This window comes from Rhinoraja longicauda, chromosome 15, assembly GCF_053455715.1.
Source record: "Rhinoraja longicauda isolate Sanriku21f chromosome 15, sRhiLon1.1, whole genome shotgun sequence".
NCBI classification, from domain to species: Eukaryota; Metazoa; Chordata; class Chondrichthyes; order Rajiformes; family Arhynchobatidae; genus Rhinoraja; species Rhinoraja longicauda.
Genome location: NC_135967.1, coordinates 35,299,118 through 35,326,609, shown reverse-complemented (window position 1 = coordinate 35,326,609; position 27,492 = coordinate 35,299,118). Strand labels below are relative to the sequence as shown.

The window sequence follows — 27,492 nt, the reverse complement described above, 5'->3', positions numbered from 1 at the left end:
ACCCACTACCCTACAACCTGTAAACCTTTCATATTTATATTCAACCCATCGGTTGTTCAAATAACATAGACACCTTATTTTTTTTGTGATTTATGGATTTTTCAAATGTGAATATCTCATAACGACACATTTGTGGGTTAGCAGTACATTGCACCAACCCCCTCAATTTTGAATCATTCAAAAATGAATTTCATAAACAAGGATAACACTTTTTATTTCTGTCATATCAGGTACGATGTAAAATTCAACATATTTCAAACAATGATTTCAAACAATATTTCAAACCCACCCCTTACCCCAAAGGACAAAATGTCCAACTTATAGACAATAACTAGACCAAGTGGACCCGTTGGGCCCAAACCTCTCCTGCATTGGTGCAGCACCCTGTCCTCCCCCCCTCTCCTCGCTCCTCAACCGTCCCCCTCCCCTCCTTCTCTCCCCTCCTTCTCCCCCCTCCCTCCTCACCCCCTCCCTCCTCACCCCCTCCCTCCTCACCCTCTCCCTCCTCATCCCCTCCTTTTAAATTTTAAAATGTGAATAACTTTTAAAATAGAACTCCGATTTCAATAAACCTACTTGCATTATCACTAACCCGTTGGGCCCAACCCTCTCCTGCATTGGTGCAGCACCCTCCCTTTCCCCCCTCCCCTCTCTCTGCCCCTCCTTCCCTCCCCCCACCCCCATCATCCTCCCTCCTCCCCCTCCCTCCCAGGAGATGGATTTAAACTTTAAAATGTGAATAACTTAAAAAATATAACACCAATTTCAATAAAACGACAATTTTTACCATTAAAGCGACGACGGTGAGTGAGGTGGGCCTAAAATTGTCGCGCTATCGTGTACCGTTTTGGCTGAAGTTCAGTCACAAACAAGATAACAATCGAGAGTTTTAGTATATAGATAATTACACCGTAATTCACATAATTTGGGTGGGTAATTTTCAAACTATACACATAAACAAGTGTAGTCCAATGACCTTCACCTGTAAACCTGCAGAATGGATGATATATCACTTAGTACAATTGTTTTCAGGGATGGGGAGAGACCTATATATTGAAGATGCAATTTTCCTCAAATATGTTAATTTACCTTAAATGTAGAAGAGCTTTTTAAAATCTTCCCATTTAGACCCTTTTAGCATTTTCTTTCTATCCTCTTTTGGACCTGAGATACTAGCATGTATGCCTTAGAACAAGAACAAGAACAAAACCAAAAATGTACAGCAGTGTAAAAATTGATAACTTTACTAATAAAAGGATTTTAAAATTAAGTTATGCCTACTTTATATTCTTTTAAATTATTGTTACTATATGTCATTAGCATAGCCAGGTATCCTGGATTGGGGAAGGGGGTAGCAAACAACCAAGTGAAAATAATCGTTTAATAATATAACAGAAAATTATATATTCTCACCTTTCTTTGTTCTTGGGGAACTTGAAGACACGTCGGGTCGTTTACTTTGGCGATTTGAACAATTTACTGTAGAACAGCGAGCTGTGCTTGTAGATGCCGTGATGATTCCAGCGATTCTACCTACTGAAATGGCGCTGAAATTTACCCATGACCTACAACGGTTTTTAGAGTCGAGTGGTCTATCTTGCTCCTCTGGCCTCTTTACTAAATCTGACCCATTACTCAATCTAATATTACCTTCCTCTTATTAGCATTAAGACATCTAACAGAAAATTAATCTAAGCACATTCTAGAAATTCAGACTGAGTCATTCTGCTTGTATTAAACTACATGGAATTTAAAATAGCCAATTAAACCATCCCTCTAATTTTTGCTCTTTTAATTTCTACATTAATGCATTGTCATGTCATGACTTTTAGTGGAAGCCTTATGTACCAGCCCCACTGGAATCATAAATCCTTTCTCATTTCTTAATTATATCCATAAAGGTCTGCAAAGCCTGCTTAACTCCCATTATATATTCTCATTGATTTGGTTTAATCCTTAAGCAATAAGGCTGCTCCACCCCCTCTGCAATTTCCTCCATCATCCCTCAAATTAGTTTTATTGGGAACCAAGTGTGCAGGTGTCTTACAGCCCAGTTAATCATAGCTACCATGTCACATCCTCCAAGTTGAATTTGCATCTGCAATTATTTAATTGTTTGCCTTGTGCTCTATGCTTTTAGGTGTAGACTATATATTTGGACCATATACTCTACTGGCTCTTCTAATAGTTTCAGCACATTTAGTTTTCTCTCCCGAGAGGGGAGGGATGGCGAGGAGGGAGTGGGGGAGGAGTGGGTGCTGCACCAATGCAGGAGAGGCAACCATAGGGGGGAGGGAGAGGGGGAGAGAGGGGGAGGGAGTGATGGGGTGGAGGGGAGATGGGGGAAGGAGAGATGGGGAAAGGGAGGGGGAGGAGAGGGGAGGGAGGGGGAGGAGAGGGGAGGGAGGGGGAGGAGAGGGGAGGGAGGGGGAGGAGAGGGGAGGGAGGGGGAGGAGAGGGGAGGGGGAGGAGAGGGGAGGGAGAGGGGAGGGAGGGGGGAGGAGAGGGGAGGGAGGGGGAGGAGAGGGGAGGGAGGGGGGAGGAGAGGGGAGGGAGGGGGGAGGAGAGGGGAGGGAGGGGGGAGGAGAGGGGAGGGAGGGGGGAGGAGAGGGGAGGGAGGGGGGAGGAGAGGGGAGGGAGGGGGGAGGAGAGGGGAGGGAGGGGGGAGGAGAGGGGAGGGAGGGGGGAGGGGAGGGAGGGGGGAGGAGAGGGGAGGGGGAGGAGAGGGGAGGGAGGGGGAGGAGAGGGGAGGGAGGGGGAGGAGAGGGGAGGGAGGGGGAGGAGAGGGGAGGGAGGGGGAGGAGAGGGGAGGGGGAGGAGAGGAGGAGGGAGGGGGAGGAGAGGGGAGGGAGGGGGAGGAGAGGGGAGGGAGGGGGAGGAGAGGGGAGGGAGGGGGAGGAGAGGGGAGGGAGGGGGAGGAGAGGGGAGGGAGGGGGAGGGGAGGGAGGGGGAGGAGAGGGGAGGGAGGGAGGGAGGGGGAGGAGAGGGGAGGGAGGGAGGGAGGGGGAGGAGAGGGGAGGGAGGGGGAGGAGAGGGGAGGGAGGGGGAGGAGAGGGGAGGGAGGGGGAGGAGAGGGGAGGGAGGGGGAGGAGAGGGGAGGGAGGGGGAGGAGAGGGGAGGGAGGGGGAGGAGAGGGGAGGGAGGGGGAGGAGAGGGGGAGGAGAGGGGAGGGGGAGGAGAGGGGAGGGAGAGGGGAGGGAGGGGGAGGAGAGGGGAGGGAGGGGGAGGAGAGGGGAGGGAGGGGGAGGAGAGGGAGAGGGAGAAGGGAGGGGGGAGGGGAGGGGGGAGGGGAGGGGAGGGGGGAGGGGAGGGGAGGGGGGAGGGGAGGGGAGGGGGGAGGGGAGGGGGGGAGAGGGGAGGAGGGGGGGGAGAGGGGAGGAGGGGGGGAGAGGGGAGGAGGGGGGGAGAGGGGAGGAGGGGGGGGAGAGGGGAGGAGGGGGGGGAGAGGGGAGGGGGGGAGAGGGAGAGGGGAGGGGGGGGAGAGAGGGGGGGGGAGAGGGGGGGGGAGAGGGGAGGGGGGAGGGAGAGAGGGGGGAGGGAGAGGGGAGGGAGAGGGTGGGAGGGAGAGGGGGGAGGGAGAGGGGGGAGGGGGAGGGGAGGGGGGGGAGGGAGAGGGGATGGGGGGGGAGGGGGAGGGGGAGTAGGAGGAGGAGGAGAGAGAGAGGAGGGGGACGAGGGAGGGGAGGGGGAGAAGTGGAGGGGATGGGGACGATGGGAGGTGGAGGAGAGGGGGAGGTGGAGGAGGAGAGGGGGAGGTGGAGGAGGAGAGGGGAGGAGGAGAGGGGGAGGGGAGGAGGGGGAGGGGGGGAGGAGGGGGGGGGAGGAGAGGAGGGGGGGGGAGGAGGGGGGGGGAGAGGAGGGGGAGGAGAGGGAGGGGGAGGAGAGGAGGGGGAGGAGGGGAGGAAGAGGAGGGGGGACGGGGAGGGGAAGGAGAGGAGGGAGAGGAGGGGGAGGGGGGAGGAGGGAGAGGGGGGGAGGGGGGAGGAGGGAGAGGGGGGAGGGGGGAGGAGGGAGAGGGGGGAGGGGGAGGAGGGAGAGGGGACGGGGAGGGAGGAGTGGATGGAGGAGGGGGAAGGGGAGGAGTGGGAGGGGAGGAGGGATGGGGAGGAGAGAGGGAGGGAGGAAAGGGGTGGGAGGGAGGAAATGGGGGCAGGGGGTCGCGGGGGAGGGGGTAGGGTGGGGGATGGGAGGGGAGGGTGCTGCACCAATGCAGGAGTGGTTTGGGCCCAACGGGTCCACTTGGTCTATACTAAATACGGTTGAGGAATGTTGAGCACATAGCCATATGAGAATGTGAAATGTTGGTGATAACAGAAACCTGACTTAAAAAGACATTGCATAGAGCAATAAATTAAGAGACACTAAGACAGTATTTAAGAAAAGATAAATGAGAATCAAAAAGTGTTCTATCGCCTTTTAAATAATCCAATGAGTGGGCCCTTTAAGGACGGCAATGGGAACATACACTGAACGTGCTGTTGAGGTACGAAATGGGCACTTTACACATATCTTCATTAGGATCACGCAGGGAATTAAGTCATTTGGACAGGTACATGAATTGGAAAGTTTCAGGGAGTGGACCAAATGCAGGCAAATGGGACATCTTGGTCGCATGGAAGAGTTTGGGCCAAGGGTCAGTTTCCATGCTGCATGACACTATAACTCTAAGTGCAAGTAAATTGCAACCTTTCTTAGAAGGATTTTGATACCATGGATTGTGAGACAGAGAAGAGGTGAAAGAGCAGGTGCTCCATCTCCTGTGATTGCATGGGGAAGTTCTGCAAGGGGAGGAACTGGTGGGGCAGCGGCACAGATCAGCTCGTCACAATTGAATGCTGGGAGAGGAGAGAAACGTGTCTGCCGGTGAAATTTCATTGAAGCTGGCAGAAATTGCAAAGGATGAAGTTTGGGAAATAGATGAGATCCAGTCAAAGGCTCTATCAACTAAATAAAGCAAAGCCATGGTTGAGGAAGAAGGAAGATATCTTAGAGGAATTCCCTGTGTCAGCACATTTTCTGTGCTGAGAGTCCTGTCAACAGACCAAATGGAAAAATGTGATGGAATCCTTCCAGAAGGTCAATAGTCAATAGTCGTTTATTTGTCACATACACATAAATGTGTAGTGAAATGAAACATTACCCGCAGTTGAAACACTAAGACCAATAAGAATAATCAATAAAAATGCAATAACACATACAAGCATACACTAACACCAAACAAAAGAAACATCCATCACAGTGAGTCTCCTCTAGTCCCTTCTCACTGTGATGGAAGGCCAAAATGTATTTTCTCTTCCCTGCCGTCTTCTCCCGAGGTCAGGCTGTTGAACATGCCACGTCGGGGCTCCCGACATTGGAGCGCCGCGCCGGACGGTGAAAGGTCCACAGCCTATTCCAGGCCGCGCCGGACGGTGAAAGGTCCGCGGCGGGCCGACTCAAGCCCCGTGATTCGGGGCGGGCGAACACGCTGCCTCTGCCGCTGCAGGAGCTCCCGATGTCGGCCCCCACCCAGGGGCCTGTGGGCTTCTGACGTCCACGCGGCCCGCGCCGGAGCCTCCGGAGACGAGTCGCAGCCGCTCCCGCAGCATCCGCAGGCTGCCAGCGCCGCAGGTGGTGAGTCCGGGCCGTGGGCTCTGCGAACCAGAGCCCCAGGTGGTCCTAGGTGCATGGCCGGTGGTAGGCCGCAACGGGAACGGAGACACGACACAGAAACGAAGGTCGTGTCTCCGTTCGGGAGAGAGAATTTTTTACAGTTCCCGTTCCCTCCCACCCCCTCCCCCCCCCTCCCCTTCCCCCCCCTCCACATAACATACAAACACCACACCATATTAAAACTACAATTCATACAAAAACAACAAAAAACACAAAAGACAGACGGACTGCAGGCAAGCCGCAGCTGCGACGGCTGAAAAGAAGTACAGCTGAGAAAGATGTGAGGGTCTGATGGCTTGGAATGGATGTTTGTCACCGTGCTTAGAAATGCTCATGCCATCACAAAGCTTTTCACCGTTGGCTGTGCCCTCATCAATCACTTTTAAAATGATTTCCAAAAACAAACTTTATTCAGAATACAAAATATATACAAAACAAGAACTATTTCAAAGCCTCACAATAAAAGAACGTTCCTTTAGAAAGGGGAATTTCTTTCACCAGAGGGTGGTGAATCTGTGGAATTCATTGCTACAAACAGCTGTGGAGGCCAAGTCAATGGATATTTTTAAGGCAGTTTGAGGGACTCTTGATTCGGAAGGGTATCGGGGGTTATGGAGAGAAGGCACTGGAATGGGGTTGAGAGGGAAACATAGATCAGCCATGATTGAATAGCAGAGTAGACTTTGCGCCAAATGACCTAATTCTGCTCCTAGAACTTATGAACAGATGCTGCCTGACCCACCGAGTTCCCCCAGCATTTAGAGCCAAGAAAAATTGAATTGGTGAATTGATTAGTTAAAAAACCATCGACAGCCACTAAAATGACCAATGCTGCCTGACGAGGTACAGAAGCATGAATCCAATTCAAATAGACACAGTGGTGGAGTAAATCACCAGTAGACCCTTCTTCAGACAAGGGGGGGGAGGTGAAGAGCTGGTATAAATCAGGACCTGATCTTTTCATTGGTTAGCTGATATGCGAAACAGTGCAACCCTGTATATCTCGCAAAATGATGTCAATCTTACCATGAATGACAGAAATAAAAAGTGTTATCCGTGTTTATGAAGTTCATTTTCGAATGATTTAAAATTGAAGGGGGCTGGTGCAATATACTGCTAACCCACAAATTTGTCGTTATGAGATATTCACATTTGAAAAATCTATAAATCACAAAAAAAAGTGCCTATGTTATTTGACCAACTTATGGTTTGAATTTAAATATGAAATTTTTACAAGTGGTTGGGAAGTGGGTAAGGATCGTGTTAATGCATGTAACTCATTTTTCACAAAAGTGAGGGTTAGCACTATCTTGCACCGACCCCCTCAATTAGATGTTAAATTCAAAACTAAACTATGGGAGCAATATACATTGTTCATGTCTAAAAGCCAGGACTTCTGTATCAGTATAGGTATGTATGCATTACATTTTATTACACTAATATAGAATGAAAAGAATGGAAAAATATCTTGACATGTGTTCATAGATATTTTATTCACAATATTAGGATTTCTGGAAATAGGTTTGATGTCACTAATTGCGAATGTGTATGGGTAGGCCCGAATGAAATGTATGTGATATATAAACAGCAATATATATATGATTATATAAACATATTTAGCAACTTTTTCTTTCAATCTCTCTCTAATGAGAGCATGCATTGTTTGCTGGGCCATCCGTGTTTAATGACGATGGTGGGTGTCTGCAAAGTGGCGTCCTCTGCCATGTGTGTCACCAGTTCCTCCAGATGAGATGAGTGAATGTGGTGAACTACCAGAACATCGAAAGTGTCTTTCTCAGCCGCATGCTGGGCTGTGGATTTCCTGGGAGCGAGACAGAGTGTCAGCCAGGTACACATCTTTTCCACATTTGTAAACAAGGGTAATGTCATACTACTGGAGTCTTAGCATCATCCTTTACAATCTTGCTGGAGCTGCGTGTATGGGCTTGTTTAAGATCAAGACCAGTGGCTGATGATACGTTTCTATGAGCACTGGCTTGCCAAAGATGTAGTTGTTGAACTTGGCACACACAAAGACCATTGCCAGCAACTCCTTTTCGATCTGCGCGTATCTAGTCTGTGTCCGTCATTGTTCTGGAAGCATACGTGACAGGCCTTCCTTCCTGCAAACAAGCCGCACCAAGGCCGCATTTAGAAGCATCGCAGGTAAGCGTAACCGGCTCATTGATATCAAAGTAGGAACAGAGAAGGCAGACGAGACATTCCGAACGGCATCCGTAGAAACCTGTAGCGGCCAAAGGAAGTGGTGAAGGTGGTGAGCAGTAACGATCTATGGTCGAGGGGAATTTGCCAGAAAGAGTTCTTGGCATCTAACATGGAAAATATCCTTGCGTTGCCCATAAGGGGAGCCACTTCGTCCACCGTGCACATGGGGTGGTGTTGTCTTTTTTGGGTGGTATTCAGGTCCCGAGGATTGATGCATATATGGATCTCGTTTTTTCTTTTTGGTAGTTGCAACCATAGAAGACATCCAGTCTGTTGGTTCCACGACAGGCATGAAGCATTCTGTCTAGTTCAGCTTTGACCTGCATAGCTATGGGAATGTGTTGTGCAGAACGAACAACGGGTCTCACAGCCAGATCCAGTGTCATTGAATATGTTACTGGTAGCTTTCCAAGCTCGTCGATGAAGAGATCACTATACTCCGCAAGAATTAGCTGTGATGTATCATCTTTATTCGGGGCCAGCTGGTGAACGACCTTGCTGAACAAAACCAGCAAGACACGCTTGGAGTCAACAACATAATCGACCATGTAAAATGATCGTCCATATGACTGTCCCCCAAGGTGGCACTGCAGCTTTACCCTTCCAATAGGCTTGATTTTACTACCCCCATGCGCCACTAGAGTGGTATTGCATACTTTTACTTGCTTGGGTTGTTTGGCATTCCGTAGACGTTTGAATCCCTTTTTAGACATAACATTGCACATGGCACCAGTGTCTATTTTCATTTCAACTTCGACACCATTAGCCAGCAGAGTAACCATGGCTTTGTTATGCTTTACTCTTTGTGCCTCAACTGAATCTACTAGCAGTATGACACCATCAACATTGACCATTTCTTCACTACTGCTGTCAGATGGATCAGACTGTGGCTCTGACTATATCTGGTAGACAGGCTGTTTGTTTATCCTGGTGTTGGAAACCTGTTGTGTGGATTTGCAGCATCTGCTGAAATGATTACGTTTCTTACAGGCATGACAAATTTGGCTGAAAGCAGGGCATTTCTTCCTTTTTGCTGCATGATTTCCTCCACAGTTGGTGCAGCCCACAATAAATCACATCCCAGACATGAAAATATCGTATTCTTCCTAGAAGATGCGCCAACGCTCCCCGATGTTGCTGTCGAAGACGAGCGGGTCTGGTTTCCGGAATGTATCAGCCATGTCAGCAAACAGACTTTCCGATCTCCCTTGTGAAGAAAGCGAGAAAAAACTAAGTTCAAGCTGATGTTGTTCCGGAAGAAGACTTCTGACACCGTGTATGAAGTCGTAATACCGATAAGTCATTTAACGTCATGTAATGTTATTTATTCGCCATAAGTTCTTTATTCGCCATAAGCATTAGAGACTGCAAAGCAGTCTCTCTCGAACATTCTAGCATCTTATCAGTGATGGTCCAACCATGCATGCGCTAGACCAAATTCCAGTAGAAGTCAGTATAAAGACCCAATATGAATCAGGAATATAGTGACTGATCCACACCAATGACTTAAGAGCCGTTTAGGACTGAGCCAAGGGAAAAATTAAGATGTAAATCTTTGGAATTCTATTAGTAAACAGCTGCAAATTACTCAGCCAGCGTATATTCAAACCTCAAATTTTGGATATTAAAGGACTCACAGGATAAAGGAATTAGTCAGTCATACAACAGGAAATGTACCCAACTGGACCACTTAATACCCAACTGGACCACTTAATCCTTCAAACTAATCTCATTGTCCAGCACTCAGCCGTAGCGAGAGTAGATGCAGCAAAGGACCAGTCATGACCTGGCTGAATGACACAACTGGCTGGTGGGGCTGTATTGCTTCTATTTATTAAGTTACTATTTGAGAAAATTTCTCTGCAGTATTTTGCCTATAAAACATCATCTATTAAGGCACCTGTGCCAGTCCAAGACTTAGTGTGTCTGATACTGCTAGTGTACAGTCGGCATGGTCTTGGTGGGCCTGTTTCCACACTGTGCCTTTAAAGTCTAAAGCTCTCATCAGGTCTTGGCAATTCAACCACCTTAATGCTCAAGAGCCCCTAACGCCACCACCTTAATCTCAAACTGTACTTGCATATTAGTATTCTCCACACTGATCTCACAGTCCTCCATATCTTTCTTGGTGAAAACAGATGCAAAGTACATGTTTAATACCTCTCTATCCTCTGACTCCAAGCACAAACTCCCCCCTTTATCCATGAGCAGTCCTACATGGCTACCCTCTTTTTTTTTTTTTTTTAAGTATAAAAAAGCCATGGGATTTTCTTTAATCTGACTTGCCAAAACCATTTTGTGGCCCCTTTTGGGCCTTCTAAACACCAGCTCGAGATATTTGCAGTACAAGATAAAACATACATGCAGAATTTAGTCATAATTTTAAATCACTTAATCTTTATTGCTATAAACTCAAGAAATTTATTAAAATTTAGACAATTTCAATGAGCCATTCGTAGAAAATCTTTTGAGAAAAATGAAAATCAGCCCCCAGTTGCGATTGCCACAAGGCAAGCAGAGTTTTATGGGGAGGACACAATCACAGCTGAATTTAAAGTATTTCAGCTTCACAGAACCAGACATTCCAAATATTTCACATCACTTGCCTTTTTCACTAACTCAGTATCGTGACTAAGTCAATGCTATTTAAAACATTTATAATATTAAATTGACTAACAGCAAGAAAAAGTACAGTTTAGATTAAAATAATTCTTCTATGACAAATTAAAAATAAAAAGTTCTAATTTTACTCTCTGGAATAGACCAACTGAAATAGAGTAACTGATATAGTTTAACTATTAGAATATCTCACATCCTCTCTCACACAGGAACATAAGAGACCAGAAGAAAACAAAGTTAGAAAGAACCAAGGTACTCTACAAGATGCCATTTGAAAAAACTATACAACACAGCAATTTCTTGGAATGGTGAAGTAAAGATTTTAAGAGCATATTTACAGAAGGATGCACCACTTGCTCATTTATTCAACATTTTCAGAGATTGATGTAAATCCAGTAAAGAAGCTGGTGGTACAGTTTGACAGAGTTTTCTTTTTCTTTTTAGCGAATGTGCTGTTCATATCTTCGTTCTCCTTCAGCGGTTTGCGAATCAGCTTCAACTTTGTTTGCCCAAGATCAGAAATGTCAGTCATAACCTGAAAAATTAGGAAGAAGTTTGATTATCAAATTGTCTTCCCTCCTCTACACCCAAATTATTTTATTGCAGGTTTAGTATTTGTATCTCCCAACAATGGGTAGAAACTCTACCAAGAATTATCTCCACCAGAGATTTTACTTTCTCCTATGAAAACATGACATTTTCACTTTGATATCCAGTTTGAAAAGATCTCCACATTATGTTGCAGCTGTTTGGCACCAAATGTAATGGGAAATTAACCAGTTCAGAGTTACACAGCACAGAAATGGGTCTCAGCCTATAATGTCCATGCTAATCAAGTTGCTTACCCAAGCTGATCCCATATAATCTAAACTTTCCCTGTCCAGGTAGCTGCCCAAATATCCTTTAAATGTAATTGTACCAGCCTCTACCAATCTGCAAGGATGTTGCAAGTTATAGGGAAAGAATGGATAAGCTGGGGATTTCCTCCTCTGGAACATTGGAGGGGGATAGGTCTATGTGCCCATCACCCTCTGTAAACTGGCCCCCTTTAATCTTTCCCCATTCACCTTAAATCTATGCCTTCTGGAGTCAGACTCCCCTATGCTGGGACAAGACTGTGACCACCCACTTATTTATGATTTTCTATACCCAAAATCACCCCCCATCTCCTACACTCCAGGGAAAATATAAACCCAGTTTATCCAGTCATTCCCTACAGTCAAGCCCACCAAAACCAGCATCATCCTCATGACTCTTTTCTGAATGCTTGCCAGCTTAATGATATCCTTCCTATCAGGCATATTAAAGAATTTGTTTAACACATTTAGAAGCTGGATGTTGACAGAGCCACATTCCCACAGCATCCCATGGTTATCAGGCTGGATTGTTGCTGCTGTGTCACCTTGGAACATACAACATTCATTCAGGATGAAACCAAGAGACTAAATTTTGAGATCTTTTCACTGGAGTTTGGTAGTAGCACTTACATTACTTAAAAACGTAGGTCCTCTCTGCACTTCAGTTCTGTCTATTTTACAATGCACCTTGCATCAGCTTTTCTTTACCCAGCAAATTAATAATACAATGGTCACTAAAAATAATGCTTGATGCACATATTTACTTTTCCTGTTACATCTGGCAATTCCAGTAAATGAAGAAACTCCCTTACTTTATCAGCAGATCCAACACTGAGTGGCTCAAAGAAGCAAGACTCTGATTCAGTGGGATCATCCAGTTTAAAAGATCCGTCTAATTCATTTTCATTGAACACATCTTTTGTCTGTAAAAAGGGCACACAACGTTAAAAGGAGATTTGGAAAGCAGAGCAAAAGAGACAAGACAGGGCCGAAGGTGCAGAAGATTGAAGTTAAAACTGCTTCTGTTAGACAATGATATAACAACCATTACTGATCCAGGATATTATGACGTCCATTTCACTTAATGCTCAAGGATTCTCATACATTCGCTCTGTCAGAAGAAACACTACACAGATGAAGCTCTAGGCTTCAAAGCAAGATTTACTCCCAATTCAGACACATCCACGAGTACAAAATATTGAATAGAACATTCAATGTGTACCAACATCTCCATCCAGTGATATCGTACATCAAAGCAAAATCTCTGCTGAAAAAGGGGCAAGGGAATGAAATAGAAGAGGCAAGAAAAAGAAATCCAGTGAGCAGCTAGTCATCCTGGAAGGAAAATGTGCAGACTGCAGATTTTAGATTAGATAAGGTTACCACAGCTTGCAGTGAATCTGACCCAATGATCCCCACCTCCATTCTGTCAATACGTCCGTCTACCTAACAGGCCAACAATGCTAATTCTAAATAATTTCTATTGGATTAAGAGGCCAAAATTTCAACCAATTTTCATACAAAGATCACATAATAGGCAGATCAGAAGTCGACTAAAGGAAGTTCTCAGAAATTATTCAAAGACTGTGTAAATTCAACATTATATTGGCAGTTGGAACATTGCTTTCTACAAATGAATTCTGCAAAATCACTGCAGCCGATGCAGAACTGAAATGGCAACACTCATTGACAAATACTTCATTTCCTAAGCATGGTGTTCTTATGAACTTCCAATGTGATGGAACTTCACATTATGAAAATAAAAGATCCTGTTATTTTCAATAAGGAACCATTTGTGCATTTGGAAACAGAAGTATCTTTCATTGTTATATTATACACCAATTTAACTGTAAAACCTAAGCCATACTCCATCTATCGAGCTCTTGCCCTCCAATTAATGATTGGGATGATAAACAAAGATTACCAAGGTCTTTGCAACATCAGGGACACATGGGAGCAGAGAGTCTGGGGATAGGGCAAAAGGCAGATATAGATTCTTGATTTAGGGAAGAGATAGAAAGATTCTTGATTAGTATGTGTGTCAATGGTTATGGGATGAAAGCAAGGGAATTGGGTTAGGAGGGAGAGATAGATCATCCACGATTGAATGGCGGAGTAAACTTAATGGACCAATAGGCCTAATTCTGCTCCTATCACTTTTGACCAAAAGGAGAAGATTCTTACCATATTAAGTCGATTGTGGCACTGGCTGGCAACACATTTGCAGTGATCTCCACAATCAGATTTATTCTTCCTGCATTTGCATTGCTTGTTGGCACAGCGGCCTTTACAGGAACACTGCAAAGGGAAAGAACCATAAGTAAAAGGAATTCACTTCAAATGTTTTGATAATATTTTAGTAGAAAGTAGGCGTTGTGCTCTAGTACGAGACTAAATGGTCAGAAGACACAGTGCATTGGTACTAATTAACAACTCATGTATTTGCAAAGTCTGGAGATGCACTTCCACCACTCTGGAGGCACTGTTTTATCCATTCTTTATTGTTATTGTCCAGCTCCGTCCAGTAAAGTTGCAAAAACAAACAATTGATATATCATTCTTTCTTGTATTTCAAGAAAAGCCTGGCCGTAGTATTTGAAGATAAGACCATTTTAAAATCATATGTATTGATTTTTGGGCACTGAAACATCAAGGTGACACAAACAACACTTTGGAAAATTAACTGCACTAGACATACCCCTAAATTTGCTTTCTTATTTCCTTTGACCTTTTGGGGAATCCAATCATTGTCAACGCTAGCAGAGTCTGAGTCAGAGTCAGAGTTAGATAATAGTTCTTCCAGGGTTATACGTGGAGTCATCATGCGTGGCTTTGCACATGTCTTCCTCTTGTTTATAGGCTGCAAAATGAAACACATGCATTAATAGAGCAACAAATTGGTAGACATTCAATTCAGTTGCACAGCTGGAAAGAGCCAACCAGCGTTTCAAGGCCGATATCCTTGTCACCATTTAATACCTTTATCTCCCTCACCCGAAAATACGTCTTCATAATATCAGAACAAACTCTCAGTTTACATGCAGTGAAGTGGTTACCAAATATCCTCAATCGATCAACAGCAGTGAAAGTTGATCAAAATTTCCAGATTTCATTGTATTTGAATTCTACACATGCCATAGGGGGATTTGAACTAGTCCCCTTGTTGTTAGTTCAGTGCCCTAGATTTTTAATTTAGTAATTTAACATTTAGACCATTACTGTAACATTTGCATGAATTCCTCAAAGTACTTTTATTTCCACATGGGAGATCTTTTGGATTTGTGTTGGGTAGGTTATTTGATATCTCGTTTTCCTGTGCAAGTCACTTTGTATCATCAAAAATTAGATTCTTAATGAATTACAACTTCTAATTCAATTTGACATCCTGTTATTTCAACTCAGCACATTACTCAAATCCAATCATTTTTCTTATTACACCCAGAGCTTATTGCATAAAGGAGAAAGAGAACAACACTATTCTTACCTTGGGAGGAACATACTCAAATGAGGAATTTGGTATTTCCATTGTGGCGTTGCCAACCATGCTTCCAGTTGTATACTGAAGGAGGTTCAGTTTCTGCAAAAAGATGTTGAAAATACATTTAAGTATCAAATGTAAATTAGAGGACAATATAAAATCAAAGTTAGATGATTATATTTCAAGTGGGTACATTATATATATTTTTAATTGTCTGGTGTCCTAAAATAGCACATTACTGAGTAGTATACACAATAGCCATATTTCACCACTCCATATTCTCTGCATCCCACCACTGCCACACCTTACCAACCATGTTCATTGTTCCGCACTTGACTTCTGCAAGGCTCCCACATGGAAGCATGACCCATTTCTTCACCTCTTGCCACAGGATAGCAAATTAACTAATTACAGAAGGAATTTTCAGAAGAGGCAATCCAAACAGAAAGGATCTAACATTGGACCAGGAAGTTAGAACTTAGATGTTCATATCTTTTGTAAGCAGACCTTACTATTTAATGATAAAACAGTAAAAGGGAGCACAGAAAGTCAGTTAAAATCTGCAAACCAAGGACAGGCATTCGATGAAGGCATTCTTAGTGGTAGAGATACAAAGTAGACATATTCATACTACTGAATTGAGTGAAACTGTTTAGTACAGTTTACAAACTGAAATTTTTGTTTTGCAGGATTCCATGGCATGTGGCCAATAGAAAAGCTGAACGTCTAAGAATTCTCCACAGCTGATCACAACTCAAGAGACTGCAGGAGGATGTTTCAACACAGCCTAGAAATTGTCAAAAATTTCAAACTGCCACAGAATTATCTTAATCTCAGTTGTCCAACTATTCCATACCCCTTGCCTTTAATTCTTGACCATCATGTACATACTTGCTTATACAATTCATTCTCTTCAATTAGCTGTTGATTCCGTTCACATAACTCTTTCATCTTCTTTATCTCTTCATCCTATCAGATTGAAAAAGTTTAACATGGTAAAACACGTCTATTATATCTACCATATTTCCTGCATACCATTGTTTTAACTCTCTTCCCAAACATTTGGTTGGAGTTGTCAAAGTGCAATTGATCAGCGAGTGAAGTTGGGATGGTTGAGGATATTGATCAAGATAAATGGAGCATGCATTCAATTTTTAAAAAGCTACATATATTGGAAATTTGAAGTAAAAGCAGCAAGTGGTAGACACACTCAGTAGGTCAGGCAGTTCTGACGAAGGGACTTCAACCTAGAACTTTTAACTGTTTCCTGTATCAGAGAAATTGCCTGACCCACTGTGTGCATGCACAGCATTTTGTATGTATTCAACACAACTTGAATGGGGTTGGAGGGAAGTGTGGGTACATTCGGAAGAGACAGAATTATCAGTAGAGAATATGGAGTATTGCCGAGATTTTGAATTGGATTCAAGTACTTCGATCAGATTGTAAAATGTGAAGCAAGATATACATCAGATTCCAAATATTAGAAAAGATAATGGTGAAAAAAAACTTACTTGGAATTTAAGTCTTTCCAGAAGTTGTGCCTCTTGATCACGAGGGGAAACTATTGACTGATTGGAGTTTTGAGGTAACTGGCTAAGCAAATAAAAGACCTGAAAAGTAAAGGATTCAATCAGATCACAATGGCAGTTTAAAAAACTTATTTATTATAAATCATTTGAAACATTAATTGTCGTGTAGATAATTGGCTCTGACTATCCAAATATAGTCATTTGAATTATAATCTTGGTTATCCGTGACGAGTTTTCTTCCCCTCATTCTTATCTTGCTGTAGATTTTTTCATTAAAGAACTGATAACAGGAAAAGTTAAGTAGAAGAACATACACACAAATCTACCTCTTTAAATGCCTCCAATTATCTAGCAGAAAATAACTGCAGATGCTGGTACAAATCAAAGGTATTTATTCACAAAATGCTGGAGTAACTCAGCAGGTCAGGCACCATCTCAGGAGAGAAGGAATGGGTGACATTTCAGGTCGAGACCCTTCTTCAGACTGATGTCAGGGGGGCGGGACAAAGGAAGGATATAGGTGGAGACAGGAAGATAGAGGGCGATCTGGGAAGGGGGAGGGGAAGAGAGGGACAGAGGAACTATCTAAAGTTGGAGAAGTCGATGTTCATACCACTGGGCTGCAAGCTGCCCAGGCGAAATACGAGGTGCTGTTCCTCCAATTTCCGGTGGGCCTCACTATGGCACTGGAGGAGGCCCATGACAGAAAGGTCAGACTGGGAATGGGAGGGGGAGTTGAAGTGCTCGGCCACCGGGAGATCAGTTTGGCCAACGCAGACCGAGCGCAGGTGTTGAGCGAAGCGATCGCCGAGCCTGCGTTTGGTTTCGCTGATGTAAATAAGCTGACATCTGGAGCAGTGGATGCAACAGATGAGGTTGGAGGAGGTGCATGTGAACCTGTCTCACCTGGAAAGACTGTTTGGGTCCTTGGATGGAGTTGAGGGTGGAGGTAAAGGGACTGGTGTTGCATCTCGTGCAGTTGCAGGGGAAAGTGCCCGGGGATGGGGTGGTTTGGGTAGGAAAGGACGAGTGGACCAAGGAGTTACGGAGGGATCGGTCTCTGCGGAACGCAGAAAGGGGAGGGGATGGGAAGAAATGGCTAGTGGTGGGGTCCCATTGTAGGTGACGGAAATGTTGGCGTATGATTTGTTGGATCTGCTGGCTGGTGGGGTGGAAGGTGAGAACGAGGGGAATTCTGTCCTTGTTATGAGTGGGGGGAGGGGGAGCGGGAGCAAGAGCGGAGCTGCGGGATGTAGAAGAGACCCTAGTGAGAGCCTCATCTATAATGGAAGAATTATCTAGCAGTCACAACCTACAGAGTATAGAATTCCAGAGATACACACAGAGCATAAGTTGCAACACATCTTGGTTTTAAATGACTTCACTCTTTTGTGACTTAGTTGGAACTCTCCCACATGTGAAACATCTCAACTATCCTATCATGCTCCTTTGGGATATTATGCGTGTTAATAAGATCAGTCGTCATTCTTCTAAAGAATACAGGTCTAACTTTTTGTAGTCCTTCATAATCAAACATGTTCATCCCATGAAAACTATGATTTACTCTAGGACTGCCTTCATTGTTCATACATCCTTTAAATAAAAGGACCACAGCCATGCAGTACTCCTGGTGTCACCTCACCAACACTTTGTATAAATATAACAATATTTTTTCCATTTCTCAACTAAAAAAACCCACCTTTTACAATAAAGGACCGATGTGCAATTTTCCTTTAACTATTTGCTTCACCTGCATGTTAACTTTTTCTATTTCATGTATATGTACCCATAGACAACCACGGCATTCTACTCATTTGCAGTCTCTATATTTTAGATAATAATCTGCATTTTGAATTCTACTGAAGTGCATGACCTTGACTTTCCCCACAATAAATTCAATTTGCCACGTTTTTGCAACCTTATTCACTCTACATCCTGTTGCTGAATCCAAGTACCATCACAGCTTTCTCAGGGTTTTTGGTGTCATCAGCAGACATGGAATCTCACTCTCTGCACCCTCCTGGTCATCAATGTAGACAGCAAATAATTGAGGACTAATGGCTAAACAGAGAATTCCACTGGCTACCATTTCCCAGTCTGGAAAAAAGACCCATTCATTCTGAGCGCCTTCTTTCGAATTATGACTCTTCAATCCACATTAATTTCAGTCTGATGAGCTCTTATTTTGTGCACGAGCCTTGTGATGATCGATTCCAGCATCTTCCCAACAAGAGATATTAAACCAACTGGCCACTTATTTCTCACCTTATCTCCTCCCTTCTTTGCTAAATTTAACTTGCAGAGATTTCCAATATTTTCAGCATCCTCCTGTGAATTCAGCAAGTTTTGAAAAAAGGTCAAGCATTGACTCTGCCACTGTTGCCATTTCCTTTAAACCCCTTGGACACAGGCTGTCAGATCTTGGCAACTCAGCTGCATTTAGTCCCATTAGTTTTTGAGAATATTTGTAACAATCCTCTTCAGAAAATGAACCATCTGTTGTCCTTGGAAAATTAGCTTTTAAAAATCATTTGTAGAGCAAATATGCCACGGAATAAACTAAATATTTATCTTGGAATGGCCAATTAAGAATCTGAAAGGCACTGATTTGTTAGCCAATATGACACAATATTCTACAATAGTACAATAGGAAGCAGTAGCTGACATAAGCAGAGCCAGTTTGTCCAACTATTGTGTTTTGAGAGATGTTGCCATGCGGCATGGAAACAGACTCTTTGGCACAATATACCTTCTCTTGATGTCGCTGTTCTTGTTCCAGCAGCTGTTGCTGATGTTCCGTCTCCATCTCAGTTATGCGGTTTTGTTCTTCGATTAAATTCTTCTGTAACTCTGCACTATCAACTTTAGTCTGGTTCAGTGCACTCGTCGTTTGGCTGAGCGATACTTTAGATGACACCAACTTCAAAATAAGAGAAATAAACACGTTTTTTTTTCGTGAGGACAAAGAATCACAAAAAAAGTGTAATATCAATCTTAGTGCATTTTTCCCCCATGACTAAACATAACAGATTGGTTGATTATTAGGTTGACCACGACAGACCATGGAAAGATTAACAAAAAACAGCAATAAGGTAATTTTATTAACCACTCTATCTCACCTCAAGACATCATGGCATTGAAATTCAGCTCATTTTTTCCCAGCAGATTGTTACAACCTTGCATTTTAAAAGGGTAAAGGTACGAGATATCACATACCTCATTAACATCAAGGCCATGCATATCACGAGCCAGCAGACAAAAATAGACATTTGGACAGGTAAATGGATTGGAAAGATTTAGAGGAATATGGGCCAAATGCAGGCAGGGCTACCGTAGATGGGCATCTTGGTCGGCGTGGATAAGTTGGGCTGAATGGCCTGTTTCCATGCTGTGTGGCTATGACTAAAAAAACAAACAATGCTCGTAGCAGCCCAGTTATGTCAGACAATGTGGAAGGGTGGAAGGTTAGCAACAGGCAATGAGGAGGTTGGTGAATGCAGTGAATGCGGAGGGAACCATATCAACACGATCAGTTTGAGACCTCAAGGAGCAGTTCTGATACAATTCTCAGCATTTCAGTCTTGCAGACGGAAACTCAAACAAATGCAAGTTTACATTTTCAAATGAAAGCCCCATCCACATCAGGTTTGGGTGCTGACTGTACATTTTTCTTTAAACTGCTTTTCTGATGCAGTGGTTATTACACATTCAGTCAATAATGCACAAAAGCTCAATAGCAACTGAACAGTGGGTTCCGCTTGACCACATTTATAGATTCTCACCTCTTTCATGAGCCACTTTAATCCACACTTTGCTTCTACAATGGTGGCAATTGCATTCCATCGATGATTCAGCCTTTCTCCATTGTCTGCATCCATCAACTTTTGTTGGAGATCAGCAATTTGAGCACTCCTGAAATGAAAGACAAACAAAAGTTAACCTGTGTTGTCAGACCAAGCAAGTAAGCCAAAATTCTTATTAATTGATTATTGGTTTGTTTTTACACACGTCAATAAGCCTCCACCAGATCCATTAGTGCACTTAATGTGCTGAGAGTAAGAGGGAAATAAGCCGGATGGAAATCCTCCGAGATCTGCTGCAGACTGATGAGCCTATGCCATCCTCATACATTGTAAGGAAATGTAATAAGAAAATAGGAGTATGCCACAGGGAGAAAACAAAATTGGAACTGAAACCCAGTCAAGAGTATGAGAAAGCAAATTAATTTCAGTTAAGACAAGGATCATCAATCAACATAACATCTTCCAGTGATAAAATGTAAACAAAATCACTACCATTCTTAGAATTGGTGATCACACCAACTGTTGTGCTTATCAGAGCATTCACTGCAGCCAGGTTATGAACTCAGCCGGTGCACCGAGTGATTACAATTGTTCACGTTTGAACTGAGCCCATTTAAAATGCTCAGGGTAGAAAATGTTCTGCCAAACTTTCTCTTCAGCACAAAACTCCTTTGAACAATTCTTAGCAAATGATGGTACCATATGTGAGAAATTTCATTTAACATAATCAGGCAAAGAAATGCCTCTTCACAAAATAATTGCTTAATTATTTATGAAAGAATGTAAACCTGAACAGCAAGGGATTTGGGCAGGCAACAGGACAAAGAGTTGTGAGAAGGACTTCTAAATATTAAGAATTTAAAAAATAAATAGAAAATTAGAAAATACAGAATTTTTTATGGGTTGTAACTATTTGTTTATCCTCCATCTCATAATTCAAAAAGCAGACATGTCAGATTAAAATAAGCACAAGTCTTTCCGCTAAGATTTAGTAAATCTCACTACCGTCGATCAAAATTTAATCCTCTACTGTATTCCAGTTATCATACTAAAAATTCTTACAAATCTATAACAAGAAAACACAGTTGAAGTTGAAGTTCGGCAGTGGAATAACGTAATGAACAGTTCTAGCACAAGTTTTAATATATTTCTACCAATTACAGTACCTGAGTTCTACTTCTGTTTCCACGTTTTCAAGCTGCTTGTTTAAAGATGGATCCTGTTCTGCGTTTTTCATTAACTCAGTCAATGTAAACGTTCGTCTCTACATTCAAAAAAGGTACATTGAAACTGGGGAAACCCAGGAATGAAAATTACTTATAGGAAAACATGCCAATTATTTAGGATAGGCATTCCAAATGGAGAAAATCGTATGGGAATAATGTTGAAATACAATTTAACAGAATTTGTTTTCAACATATGAAAATCATAAATACTAAAAATTGGTTTGATTCATAAGACCTATCCAGAACTTTGCGCTTGTGTTTACATTTTTTACTCAATGGGAATTTAATAATGCATTGACAAAAAATAAATTTTAAAGATTTATAGCACTAACATTTATATAATTAACCGACAACAGTAATTCTCATTTTTATGTGGATTAGATTTAAGAATCAGCAGAGATAAATTATATTCCAAATAAACTTATTACAATCTTAAAAACCTTGAAGATTTGTCACTGTTCAAATTTGGCTAACTCCAATCTCAAGAAAATAGTTTTTTTTAACATCAAAATGAAAACTGGACAATTGTTCATGCTCCTTTGGTTTAGTGACCTGTACCTACCCGTAGTTTTGGTGGCGGAAGGTGGGCCTCTTTCTTCTCTTTGAGAAAGACAAGCTCCTGCGCCAACACTTTCCTATCATCCAGCAGAGAGTTCAGGTGATGACGAGCCTCTTCTATACTTACAAGTACTTCCAGTTCATTGACCAGCCAATTCTACAACGCAGACAAAATTATTTTTTTAAATTACATTTTTTATGCACAAGCTATGGTTGTGGAGGCCATGTGGATGCAGTGTACTGATCAGCAAACTCAGTGGCATCTTATAAAATAGCAGAAATGTTTGAGAGCTATAATATGATAAACTGTAATATTTTAGAAATGAGTTACTTAAATATTTTTATTAATCATTATGGCTCAAGTCCTGATTAAAAAGTTCCAAAAAGCACACTGCTAGTGGAACTCGGGACAGGCAGCATCTGTGGAGGAATATGGACAGCCGGCATATTCGGTCAAGAGTCTTCATCTGGTCCAGATGAAGGGTCTCAAACCGAAACAGCTTTTGTCCATTTCCCTCCATGATGTTGCCTGCCCTGCTAAGTCGCTCCAAACTCAAGGATCTACACAGTATTATGTCTGAAAAATTTCAAAGGCGCAAGACACATGCTAACTGTGGTAGTTTGAGAAGCTGCAGTAAAAGGTTGGGACAGTGGATAAGTAATCACTAACATTTTAAACAATTATTGCAGAATCAACGACAATATATAACCTCTTAAGGGGCAAAAGCCAACAGAAAATTAGTTTCACTCAAGGCAAGCCAATAGAAGATATGCGGACAGATATGTAGATAAGGGTTCAGAGGCCGATGGGTCAAATAAGACCAACCTGGTCAACATGGACAATGTGGGTCAAAGCGCCTGTTCTACAACTCTACGTTCGTGGTAGCATTAAATCAACAAAAGGCTTGCCTTTTAGAAGGTGGAAAGACTTTAGGTAAACAGCATGTTATTTAATTGATAGTCAATCTCCAGTTTTTTATGAATGCAGTATGTCCAAGGGTACTCCAATTAACTTGCTCCATGGTATATAGTCCACTAATGCATATGTTTTACATGCAAAACAAAATCAGTGGTCGGGTGCATTGTGGTTGCAGTGTATCTAAACTGTTTGACATTAGCTGGAAACTATATTGTCGGCCATTAGCAATAAACGAGGTACAGGTAGTTCCGCATATAATGCAATTGATTAGGAAATGCCATTAGCATTATCCTAGTACCATTGGTTATAGCCCAATCATAAAAACCTGCTTAAATCTTTCATGTTCTGCTATAATGTGATTTACAATAACACAAGGTTTCTTGGGATGCAACTATTATGATTTTAACTGCACAGCAATTGCACCTTGATTCTTGCAGCAGTCCCTTCCATTCCACTGTTCAATTCTTTGCGTTTTTCAGTTGCGTGTTTTTGTTTCAGTAATGCATCTCGCAATCGTTTGTTTGCAGCAGCAGCCTGGGTAGACGTGTAAAATCATTAAGCTAATGCCATGAAAGCTTTATCTCCAAATATTGTTTACAAAAAACTTTCCAAAGAGCAGATAAGTTGGTAACGAAAGAACAGTTTTCAAATTGCCAATTGTGTCCCCTTACTCTTGTACTACCAAATTATGAATATGGCAGATCAGATTCTACAGGACCTTTACTAAATAGTGGAACAAAGTCCCAAATTAGGATGCTAAGAACATAGTAGTGCATGGGGAAATATATATCAGATTCCTACTCAGCTCCCACTCACCCAATGGCAAGTATATAAGGCAAGGTGAGAATCATAATTTGAGAGCTTTTTGCTTGCTCCCTCTGACACCACAACCCTCTCGTTGTTTTGGGGGTGGAGAGCAGCAATTCAGAAGGCAGTCATCATTAGAAACTCACTGCACACCGTAATGTTGCTTCTGGCTCGAGAACTGAAGACAGACAGCTTAACAAAACGCGAGGATCAAAGTGCGCGAACATCTTTAATTTGAAAATCAGATCTGAAAGCAAACAATCTGCCATTTTGTGTCAATAGCAGCTTGTCTGCAGATAAATATACTTTTAGTGTTTTAATTATGTATACTTTAATTTCAGTCACAAGTAGATTCTGGGGTTATGGTCTATCCCGTGGAGCAGAAATCAATTTCTCGTTCACAGGAGACAGCTAGGGAGAAGGGATCCAAATTGTTCTTTAGGACCCAAAGAAGCTGCCCATACTCACTTCCTCAGTTTTGCGCCTTAAAACATTTGCTTGCTGTTTGTAGTTACGTTCTAGTTTCAACAACTCATACTGTCTTTTTCGATCCTGTAAGAGAAAGTATTTAATTAGTTTGAACACTGCTCTACCTTTCCTACCTCCGAAACCAATCCCCAACGATCCCAAATGAATATGGCAGATAGGATTCACATTAGATGCAGAGGCCACTGAATTGTAATAATCATTTTATGTCGCAACCTTTGACATCGCACAGTACAAAGTGAACGAGTAAATTGCTTCTTAAAAATGGCTCAAAGCAAGTGTTCAGCATTTAACATTCTTGGATTCTGCAACAACTATTTCTTCAGCAGCCACATAAGCTCAAACTCATTGATCATGAAAAGAGGGCAGTTGCATGTTAAAACAAACATATACTATCTATAGGATAGCAATAATTCTTGAAGAGCTTTAAAACAAGATTACAGGAAAATAGAGGTAAAAATAAAAATATATATACATGTCCCTATAATGTTAGATGTGCTAGAGTTTCCAGCTTCAGCTTTCCATAACAAACAAGCATTATAACAAACATAATGGCAAAGTGCAACTTGAAAGGTCGCATTTCAAGTTACTTAACTTTAAATTCCCAATTTAAGCCATCAAAAAATATTACCTTCTCCTTTAGCTGAAGAACTTCCTTGTCCTTTTCTGCTTTCCATCTTCGGGACTTCTCACCTTCCTCTTTCATATGTCGCATCAGTTGCACTCGCTGACACTTCAATGCCTGAAAGAGAAAAAGACCAGTGCACCTTTAATATTTCAGGTCATCCATGAAAAAAGCAAATTGACAGCCATCAAGGCAAAGAAGAGCTGGGATAATCTTGATTTCGAATGATTGATAATTTTAAACTCAACCAAACTAAACCTTTAATTCCCCCACTATAAAAATGCACAGTTTTACAGAAAAAGCCTCGAGTAAAGTATCTATCCCTCGCTTAGTCTGTTGAAGAATTGCAGCTAGATGTATGGGAAATGGGTTGGATACATGTTGTGTAAGAAAATAACTGCAGATGCTGGTACAAATCGAAGGTATTTATTCACAAAATGCTGGAGTAACTCAGCAGGTCAGGCAGCATCTCAGGAGAGAAGGAATGGGCGACGTTTTGGGTCCAGACTGAAGGGTCTCGACCCAGAACGTAACCCATTCCTTCTCCCCTGAGATGCTGCCTGACCTGCTGAGTTACTCCAGCATTTTGTGAATAAATACCTTCGTTGGATACATGTTGATTGTTTGGCACCCACCTCCCAGGGCCACATTTCTCATGCTACCTTTAAGCTCACCAATTTCACAGGAAATCCTGAGCAATTTGTAATATCTAGGAGTTAAAAGTGGTCATAAAGACCGCCAGTCTGGTACCAAAGTCCCAGAATTTGCTTTATTTCCTGCCCCCTCAAACTAAATGGGAAGAAACTACGCCTTGAGACCAAAATGTTGATTATACTCTTAAAACTGATTGTAATGACAGTCTGGTGGGAATACAAAAAGAAACAATCAAAATCTGATTAATGCATTCCTGAAACAAGTTTCTTTAAAAAAAAAGAACTAAGATTACAGAACAATTAAGTTTTGCCGAGGCAGAAACTCCAATGAGGTTGGGAGGCAGGAACTCAATGCAGAACTCCCAACATTTGATTTTACAAATTCAATTTTGATGTCCAAAATTCAGTATTTTACATAAAAATTCATAATATAGCACATAATGCAACTTCCCAGCAAAACAAAAAAGGTATGCTCGCCAAATGCGCATACGCGTTGCACTACATTCATGTGTGAAAAACGACTATTATTTCCAACAGTCTGTAGTTCTTGGGCTACATTTACAATGTCAGGACTATCATGAGTATATTCTGCTATTTATAGAAAGGTTATTGAACAGATACTTTTTGGAACACAAAAATTGTTTTGTTTTGTTTTTTCTATTTTGCTTTTTCCTTACACGTCCCAATTCTCTTGGTATTGAATAAAAGAACAATGGTCATAAAATGTATGACTAAGTTATGAAGAAAGAGTTGATATATGCGACTCGACTAAGCATACGGAAGTACTTGAAGTAAATTCGCACATTAATTGATAATCAGCCCAATAAGGTGATAATTGACTTTTCTGCTGTGTTTTATATTTTAACCCCATCTTAATTAATTAATATAGTTTTCTAATCTTGCACTTAAATTTAATCTTTACGTATTACAGTTCCACCACTGATTTTCTGGCACTCTTGGTTCCAGAGCTTTGCTGGTTTATCCAGCCGGTCAAGGAGGTCGGCTATGGGGATAGATGTGCTGGCTCCAGCTGGGTTGGAGTTCCAGAGCCCCGGCCGCAGGTTGCAAATTCAACCCACCGATCGGCCGTGGAAGTCCCGATGAGGTCGCGATTGGCTGCCTTGCCCAGCCTGGGAGCCACATTTTCGGGCAGACTTCCAGGGCGCGGGGGATTTCTCGCGGAATCCCTAGTAACCTCTAGTGGCTGAATTGACAAAACGCAATTACTGACTTTTGCGGAAAAATATGAAGCGAAATCAGAATGGCGGAAATTAAATAAGAAAGCGGAAACTTTCCGCCAAATTCGGAAGGGTTGGGAGGGTTGTCAATGGTTAAACAGGTAGCACATAAACATATCAGCAGAAATTCTTATGATTTAAAACTTTATATTTCAAAGTTTTGGTTTTGATACGTTACCGAAGATACTTTTTTACCTGGATTTCTTGGTTCAGTTTATTAACAGTGCCTTCTGCCTTCTCCTTAATTTTCAGGATTTTTGACTGCTCCATCAGCTTCTTTTTAAGGTTTGTCATTTCAGCTTCCAACTCCTGAAGGCGTTTCCTTCGACGTTCACTGACCCTGAAAATAGACAGCAGGAGAAAAATAAATCCATAAGGCGAGCATGGAATCATAGTTAGGCCATTTGGCAAGGATGGCAGATTTTCTCCCCGAGAAGGACATAAAGTGAACTAGATGGATTTTTAGTAGTTATCTTTACAAAGAGTAATTGTTGTTTTTCAAAATTCCAGATTATTAAAAGTTCAATCCCTCAGTTGCCATGGTGGCAATGGATTAAGCTCACTGGATTACTGATCTGGTAACCACAGCCACACTTCCATTGGAAATTTCAATCCCCCAAGTAAAAACATTTCTAGTGAAAAGCTATCAACCCAAAAGGTTAATACTGTTTCACTACAGACCGCCTGCCCTATCAAGTATCTTCAGAATTTTGTAGAACCAAAGAACAAAATCGTAAAACAATTTCGCAAGATTAACATCCAGCATATCTTATGGAGTGGGGGGGACAGGAAAGGGGGTTGAGGGGGATGAAG

At 42.4% G+C, this 27,492-nt stretch overlaps 1 protein-coding gene across 1 annotated transcript in view; it reads right to left on the bottom strand.

The window, feature by feature from the left end:
- Positions 1-10,335: 10,335 nt before the first annotated feature.
- LOC144600411 (chromosome-associated kinesin KIF4-like) overlaps positions 10,336-27,492 on the bottom strand; it is a 39,609-nt gene continuing 22,452 nt past the window's right edge. The window contains exons 17-31 of the mRNA XM_078412004.1: positions 26,875-27,019; positions 24,795-24,905; positions 24,146-24,229; positions 23,294-23,404; positions 21,956-22,108; positions 21,334-21,431; positions 20,147-20,276; positions 19,114-19,284; positions 16,347-16,445; positions 15,724-15,801; positions 14,839-14,931; positions 14,053-14,214; positions 13,539-13,652; positions 12,167-12,277; positions 10,336-11,032 (exon numbers count right to left, since the gene is read on the bottom strand). Of these exons, the coding sequence (XP_078268130.1) occupies positions 10,859-11,032; positions 12,167-12,277; positions 13,539-13,652; positions 14,053-14,214; positions 14,839-14,931; positions 15,724-15,801; positions 16,347-16,445; positions 19,114-19,284; positions 20,147-20,276; positions 21,334-21,431; positions 21,956-22,108; positions 23,294-23,404; positions 24,146-24,229; positions 24,795-24,905; positions 26,875-27,019 (1,834 nt within the window). The 3' untranslated portion in view covers positions 10,336-10,858. The remainder of the gene's footprint in view (positions 11,033-12,166; positions 12,278-13,538; positions 13,653-14,052; positions 14,215-14,838; positions 14,932-15,723; positions 15,802-16,346; positions 16,446-19,113; positions 19,285-20,146; positions 20,277-21,333; positions 21,432-21,955; positions 22,109-23,293; positions 23,405-24,145; positions 24,230-24,794; positions 24,906-26,874; positions 27,020-27,492) is intronic.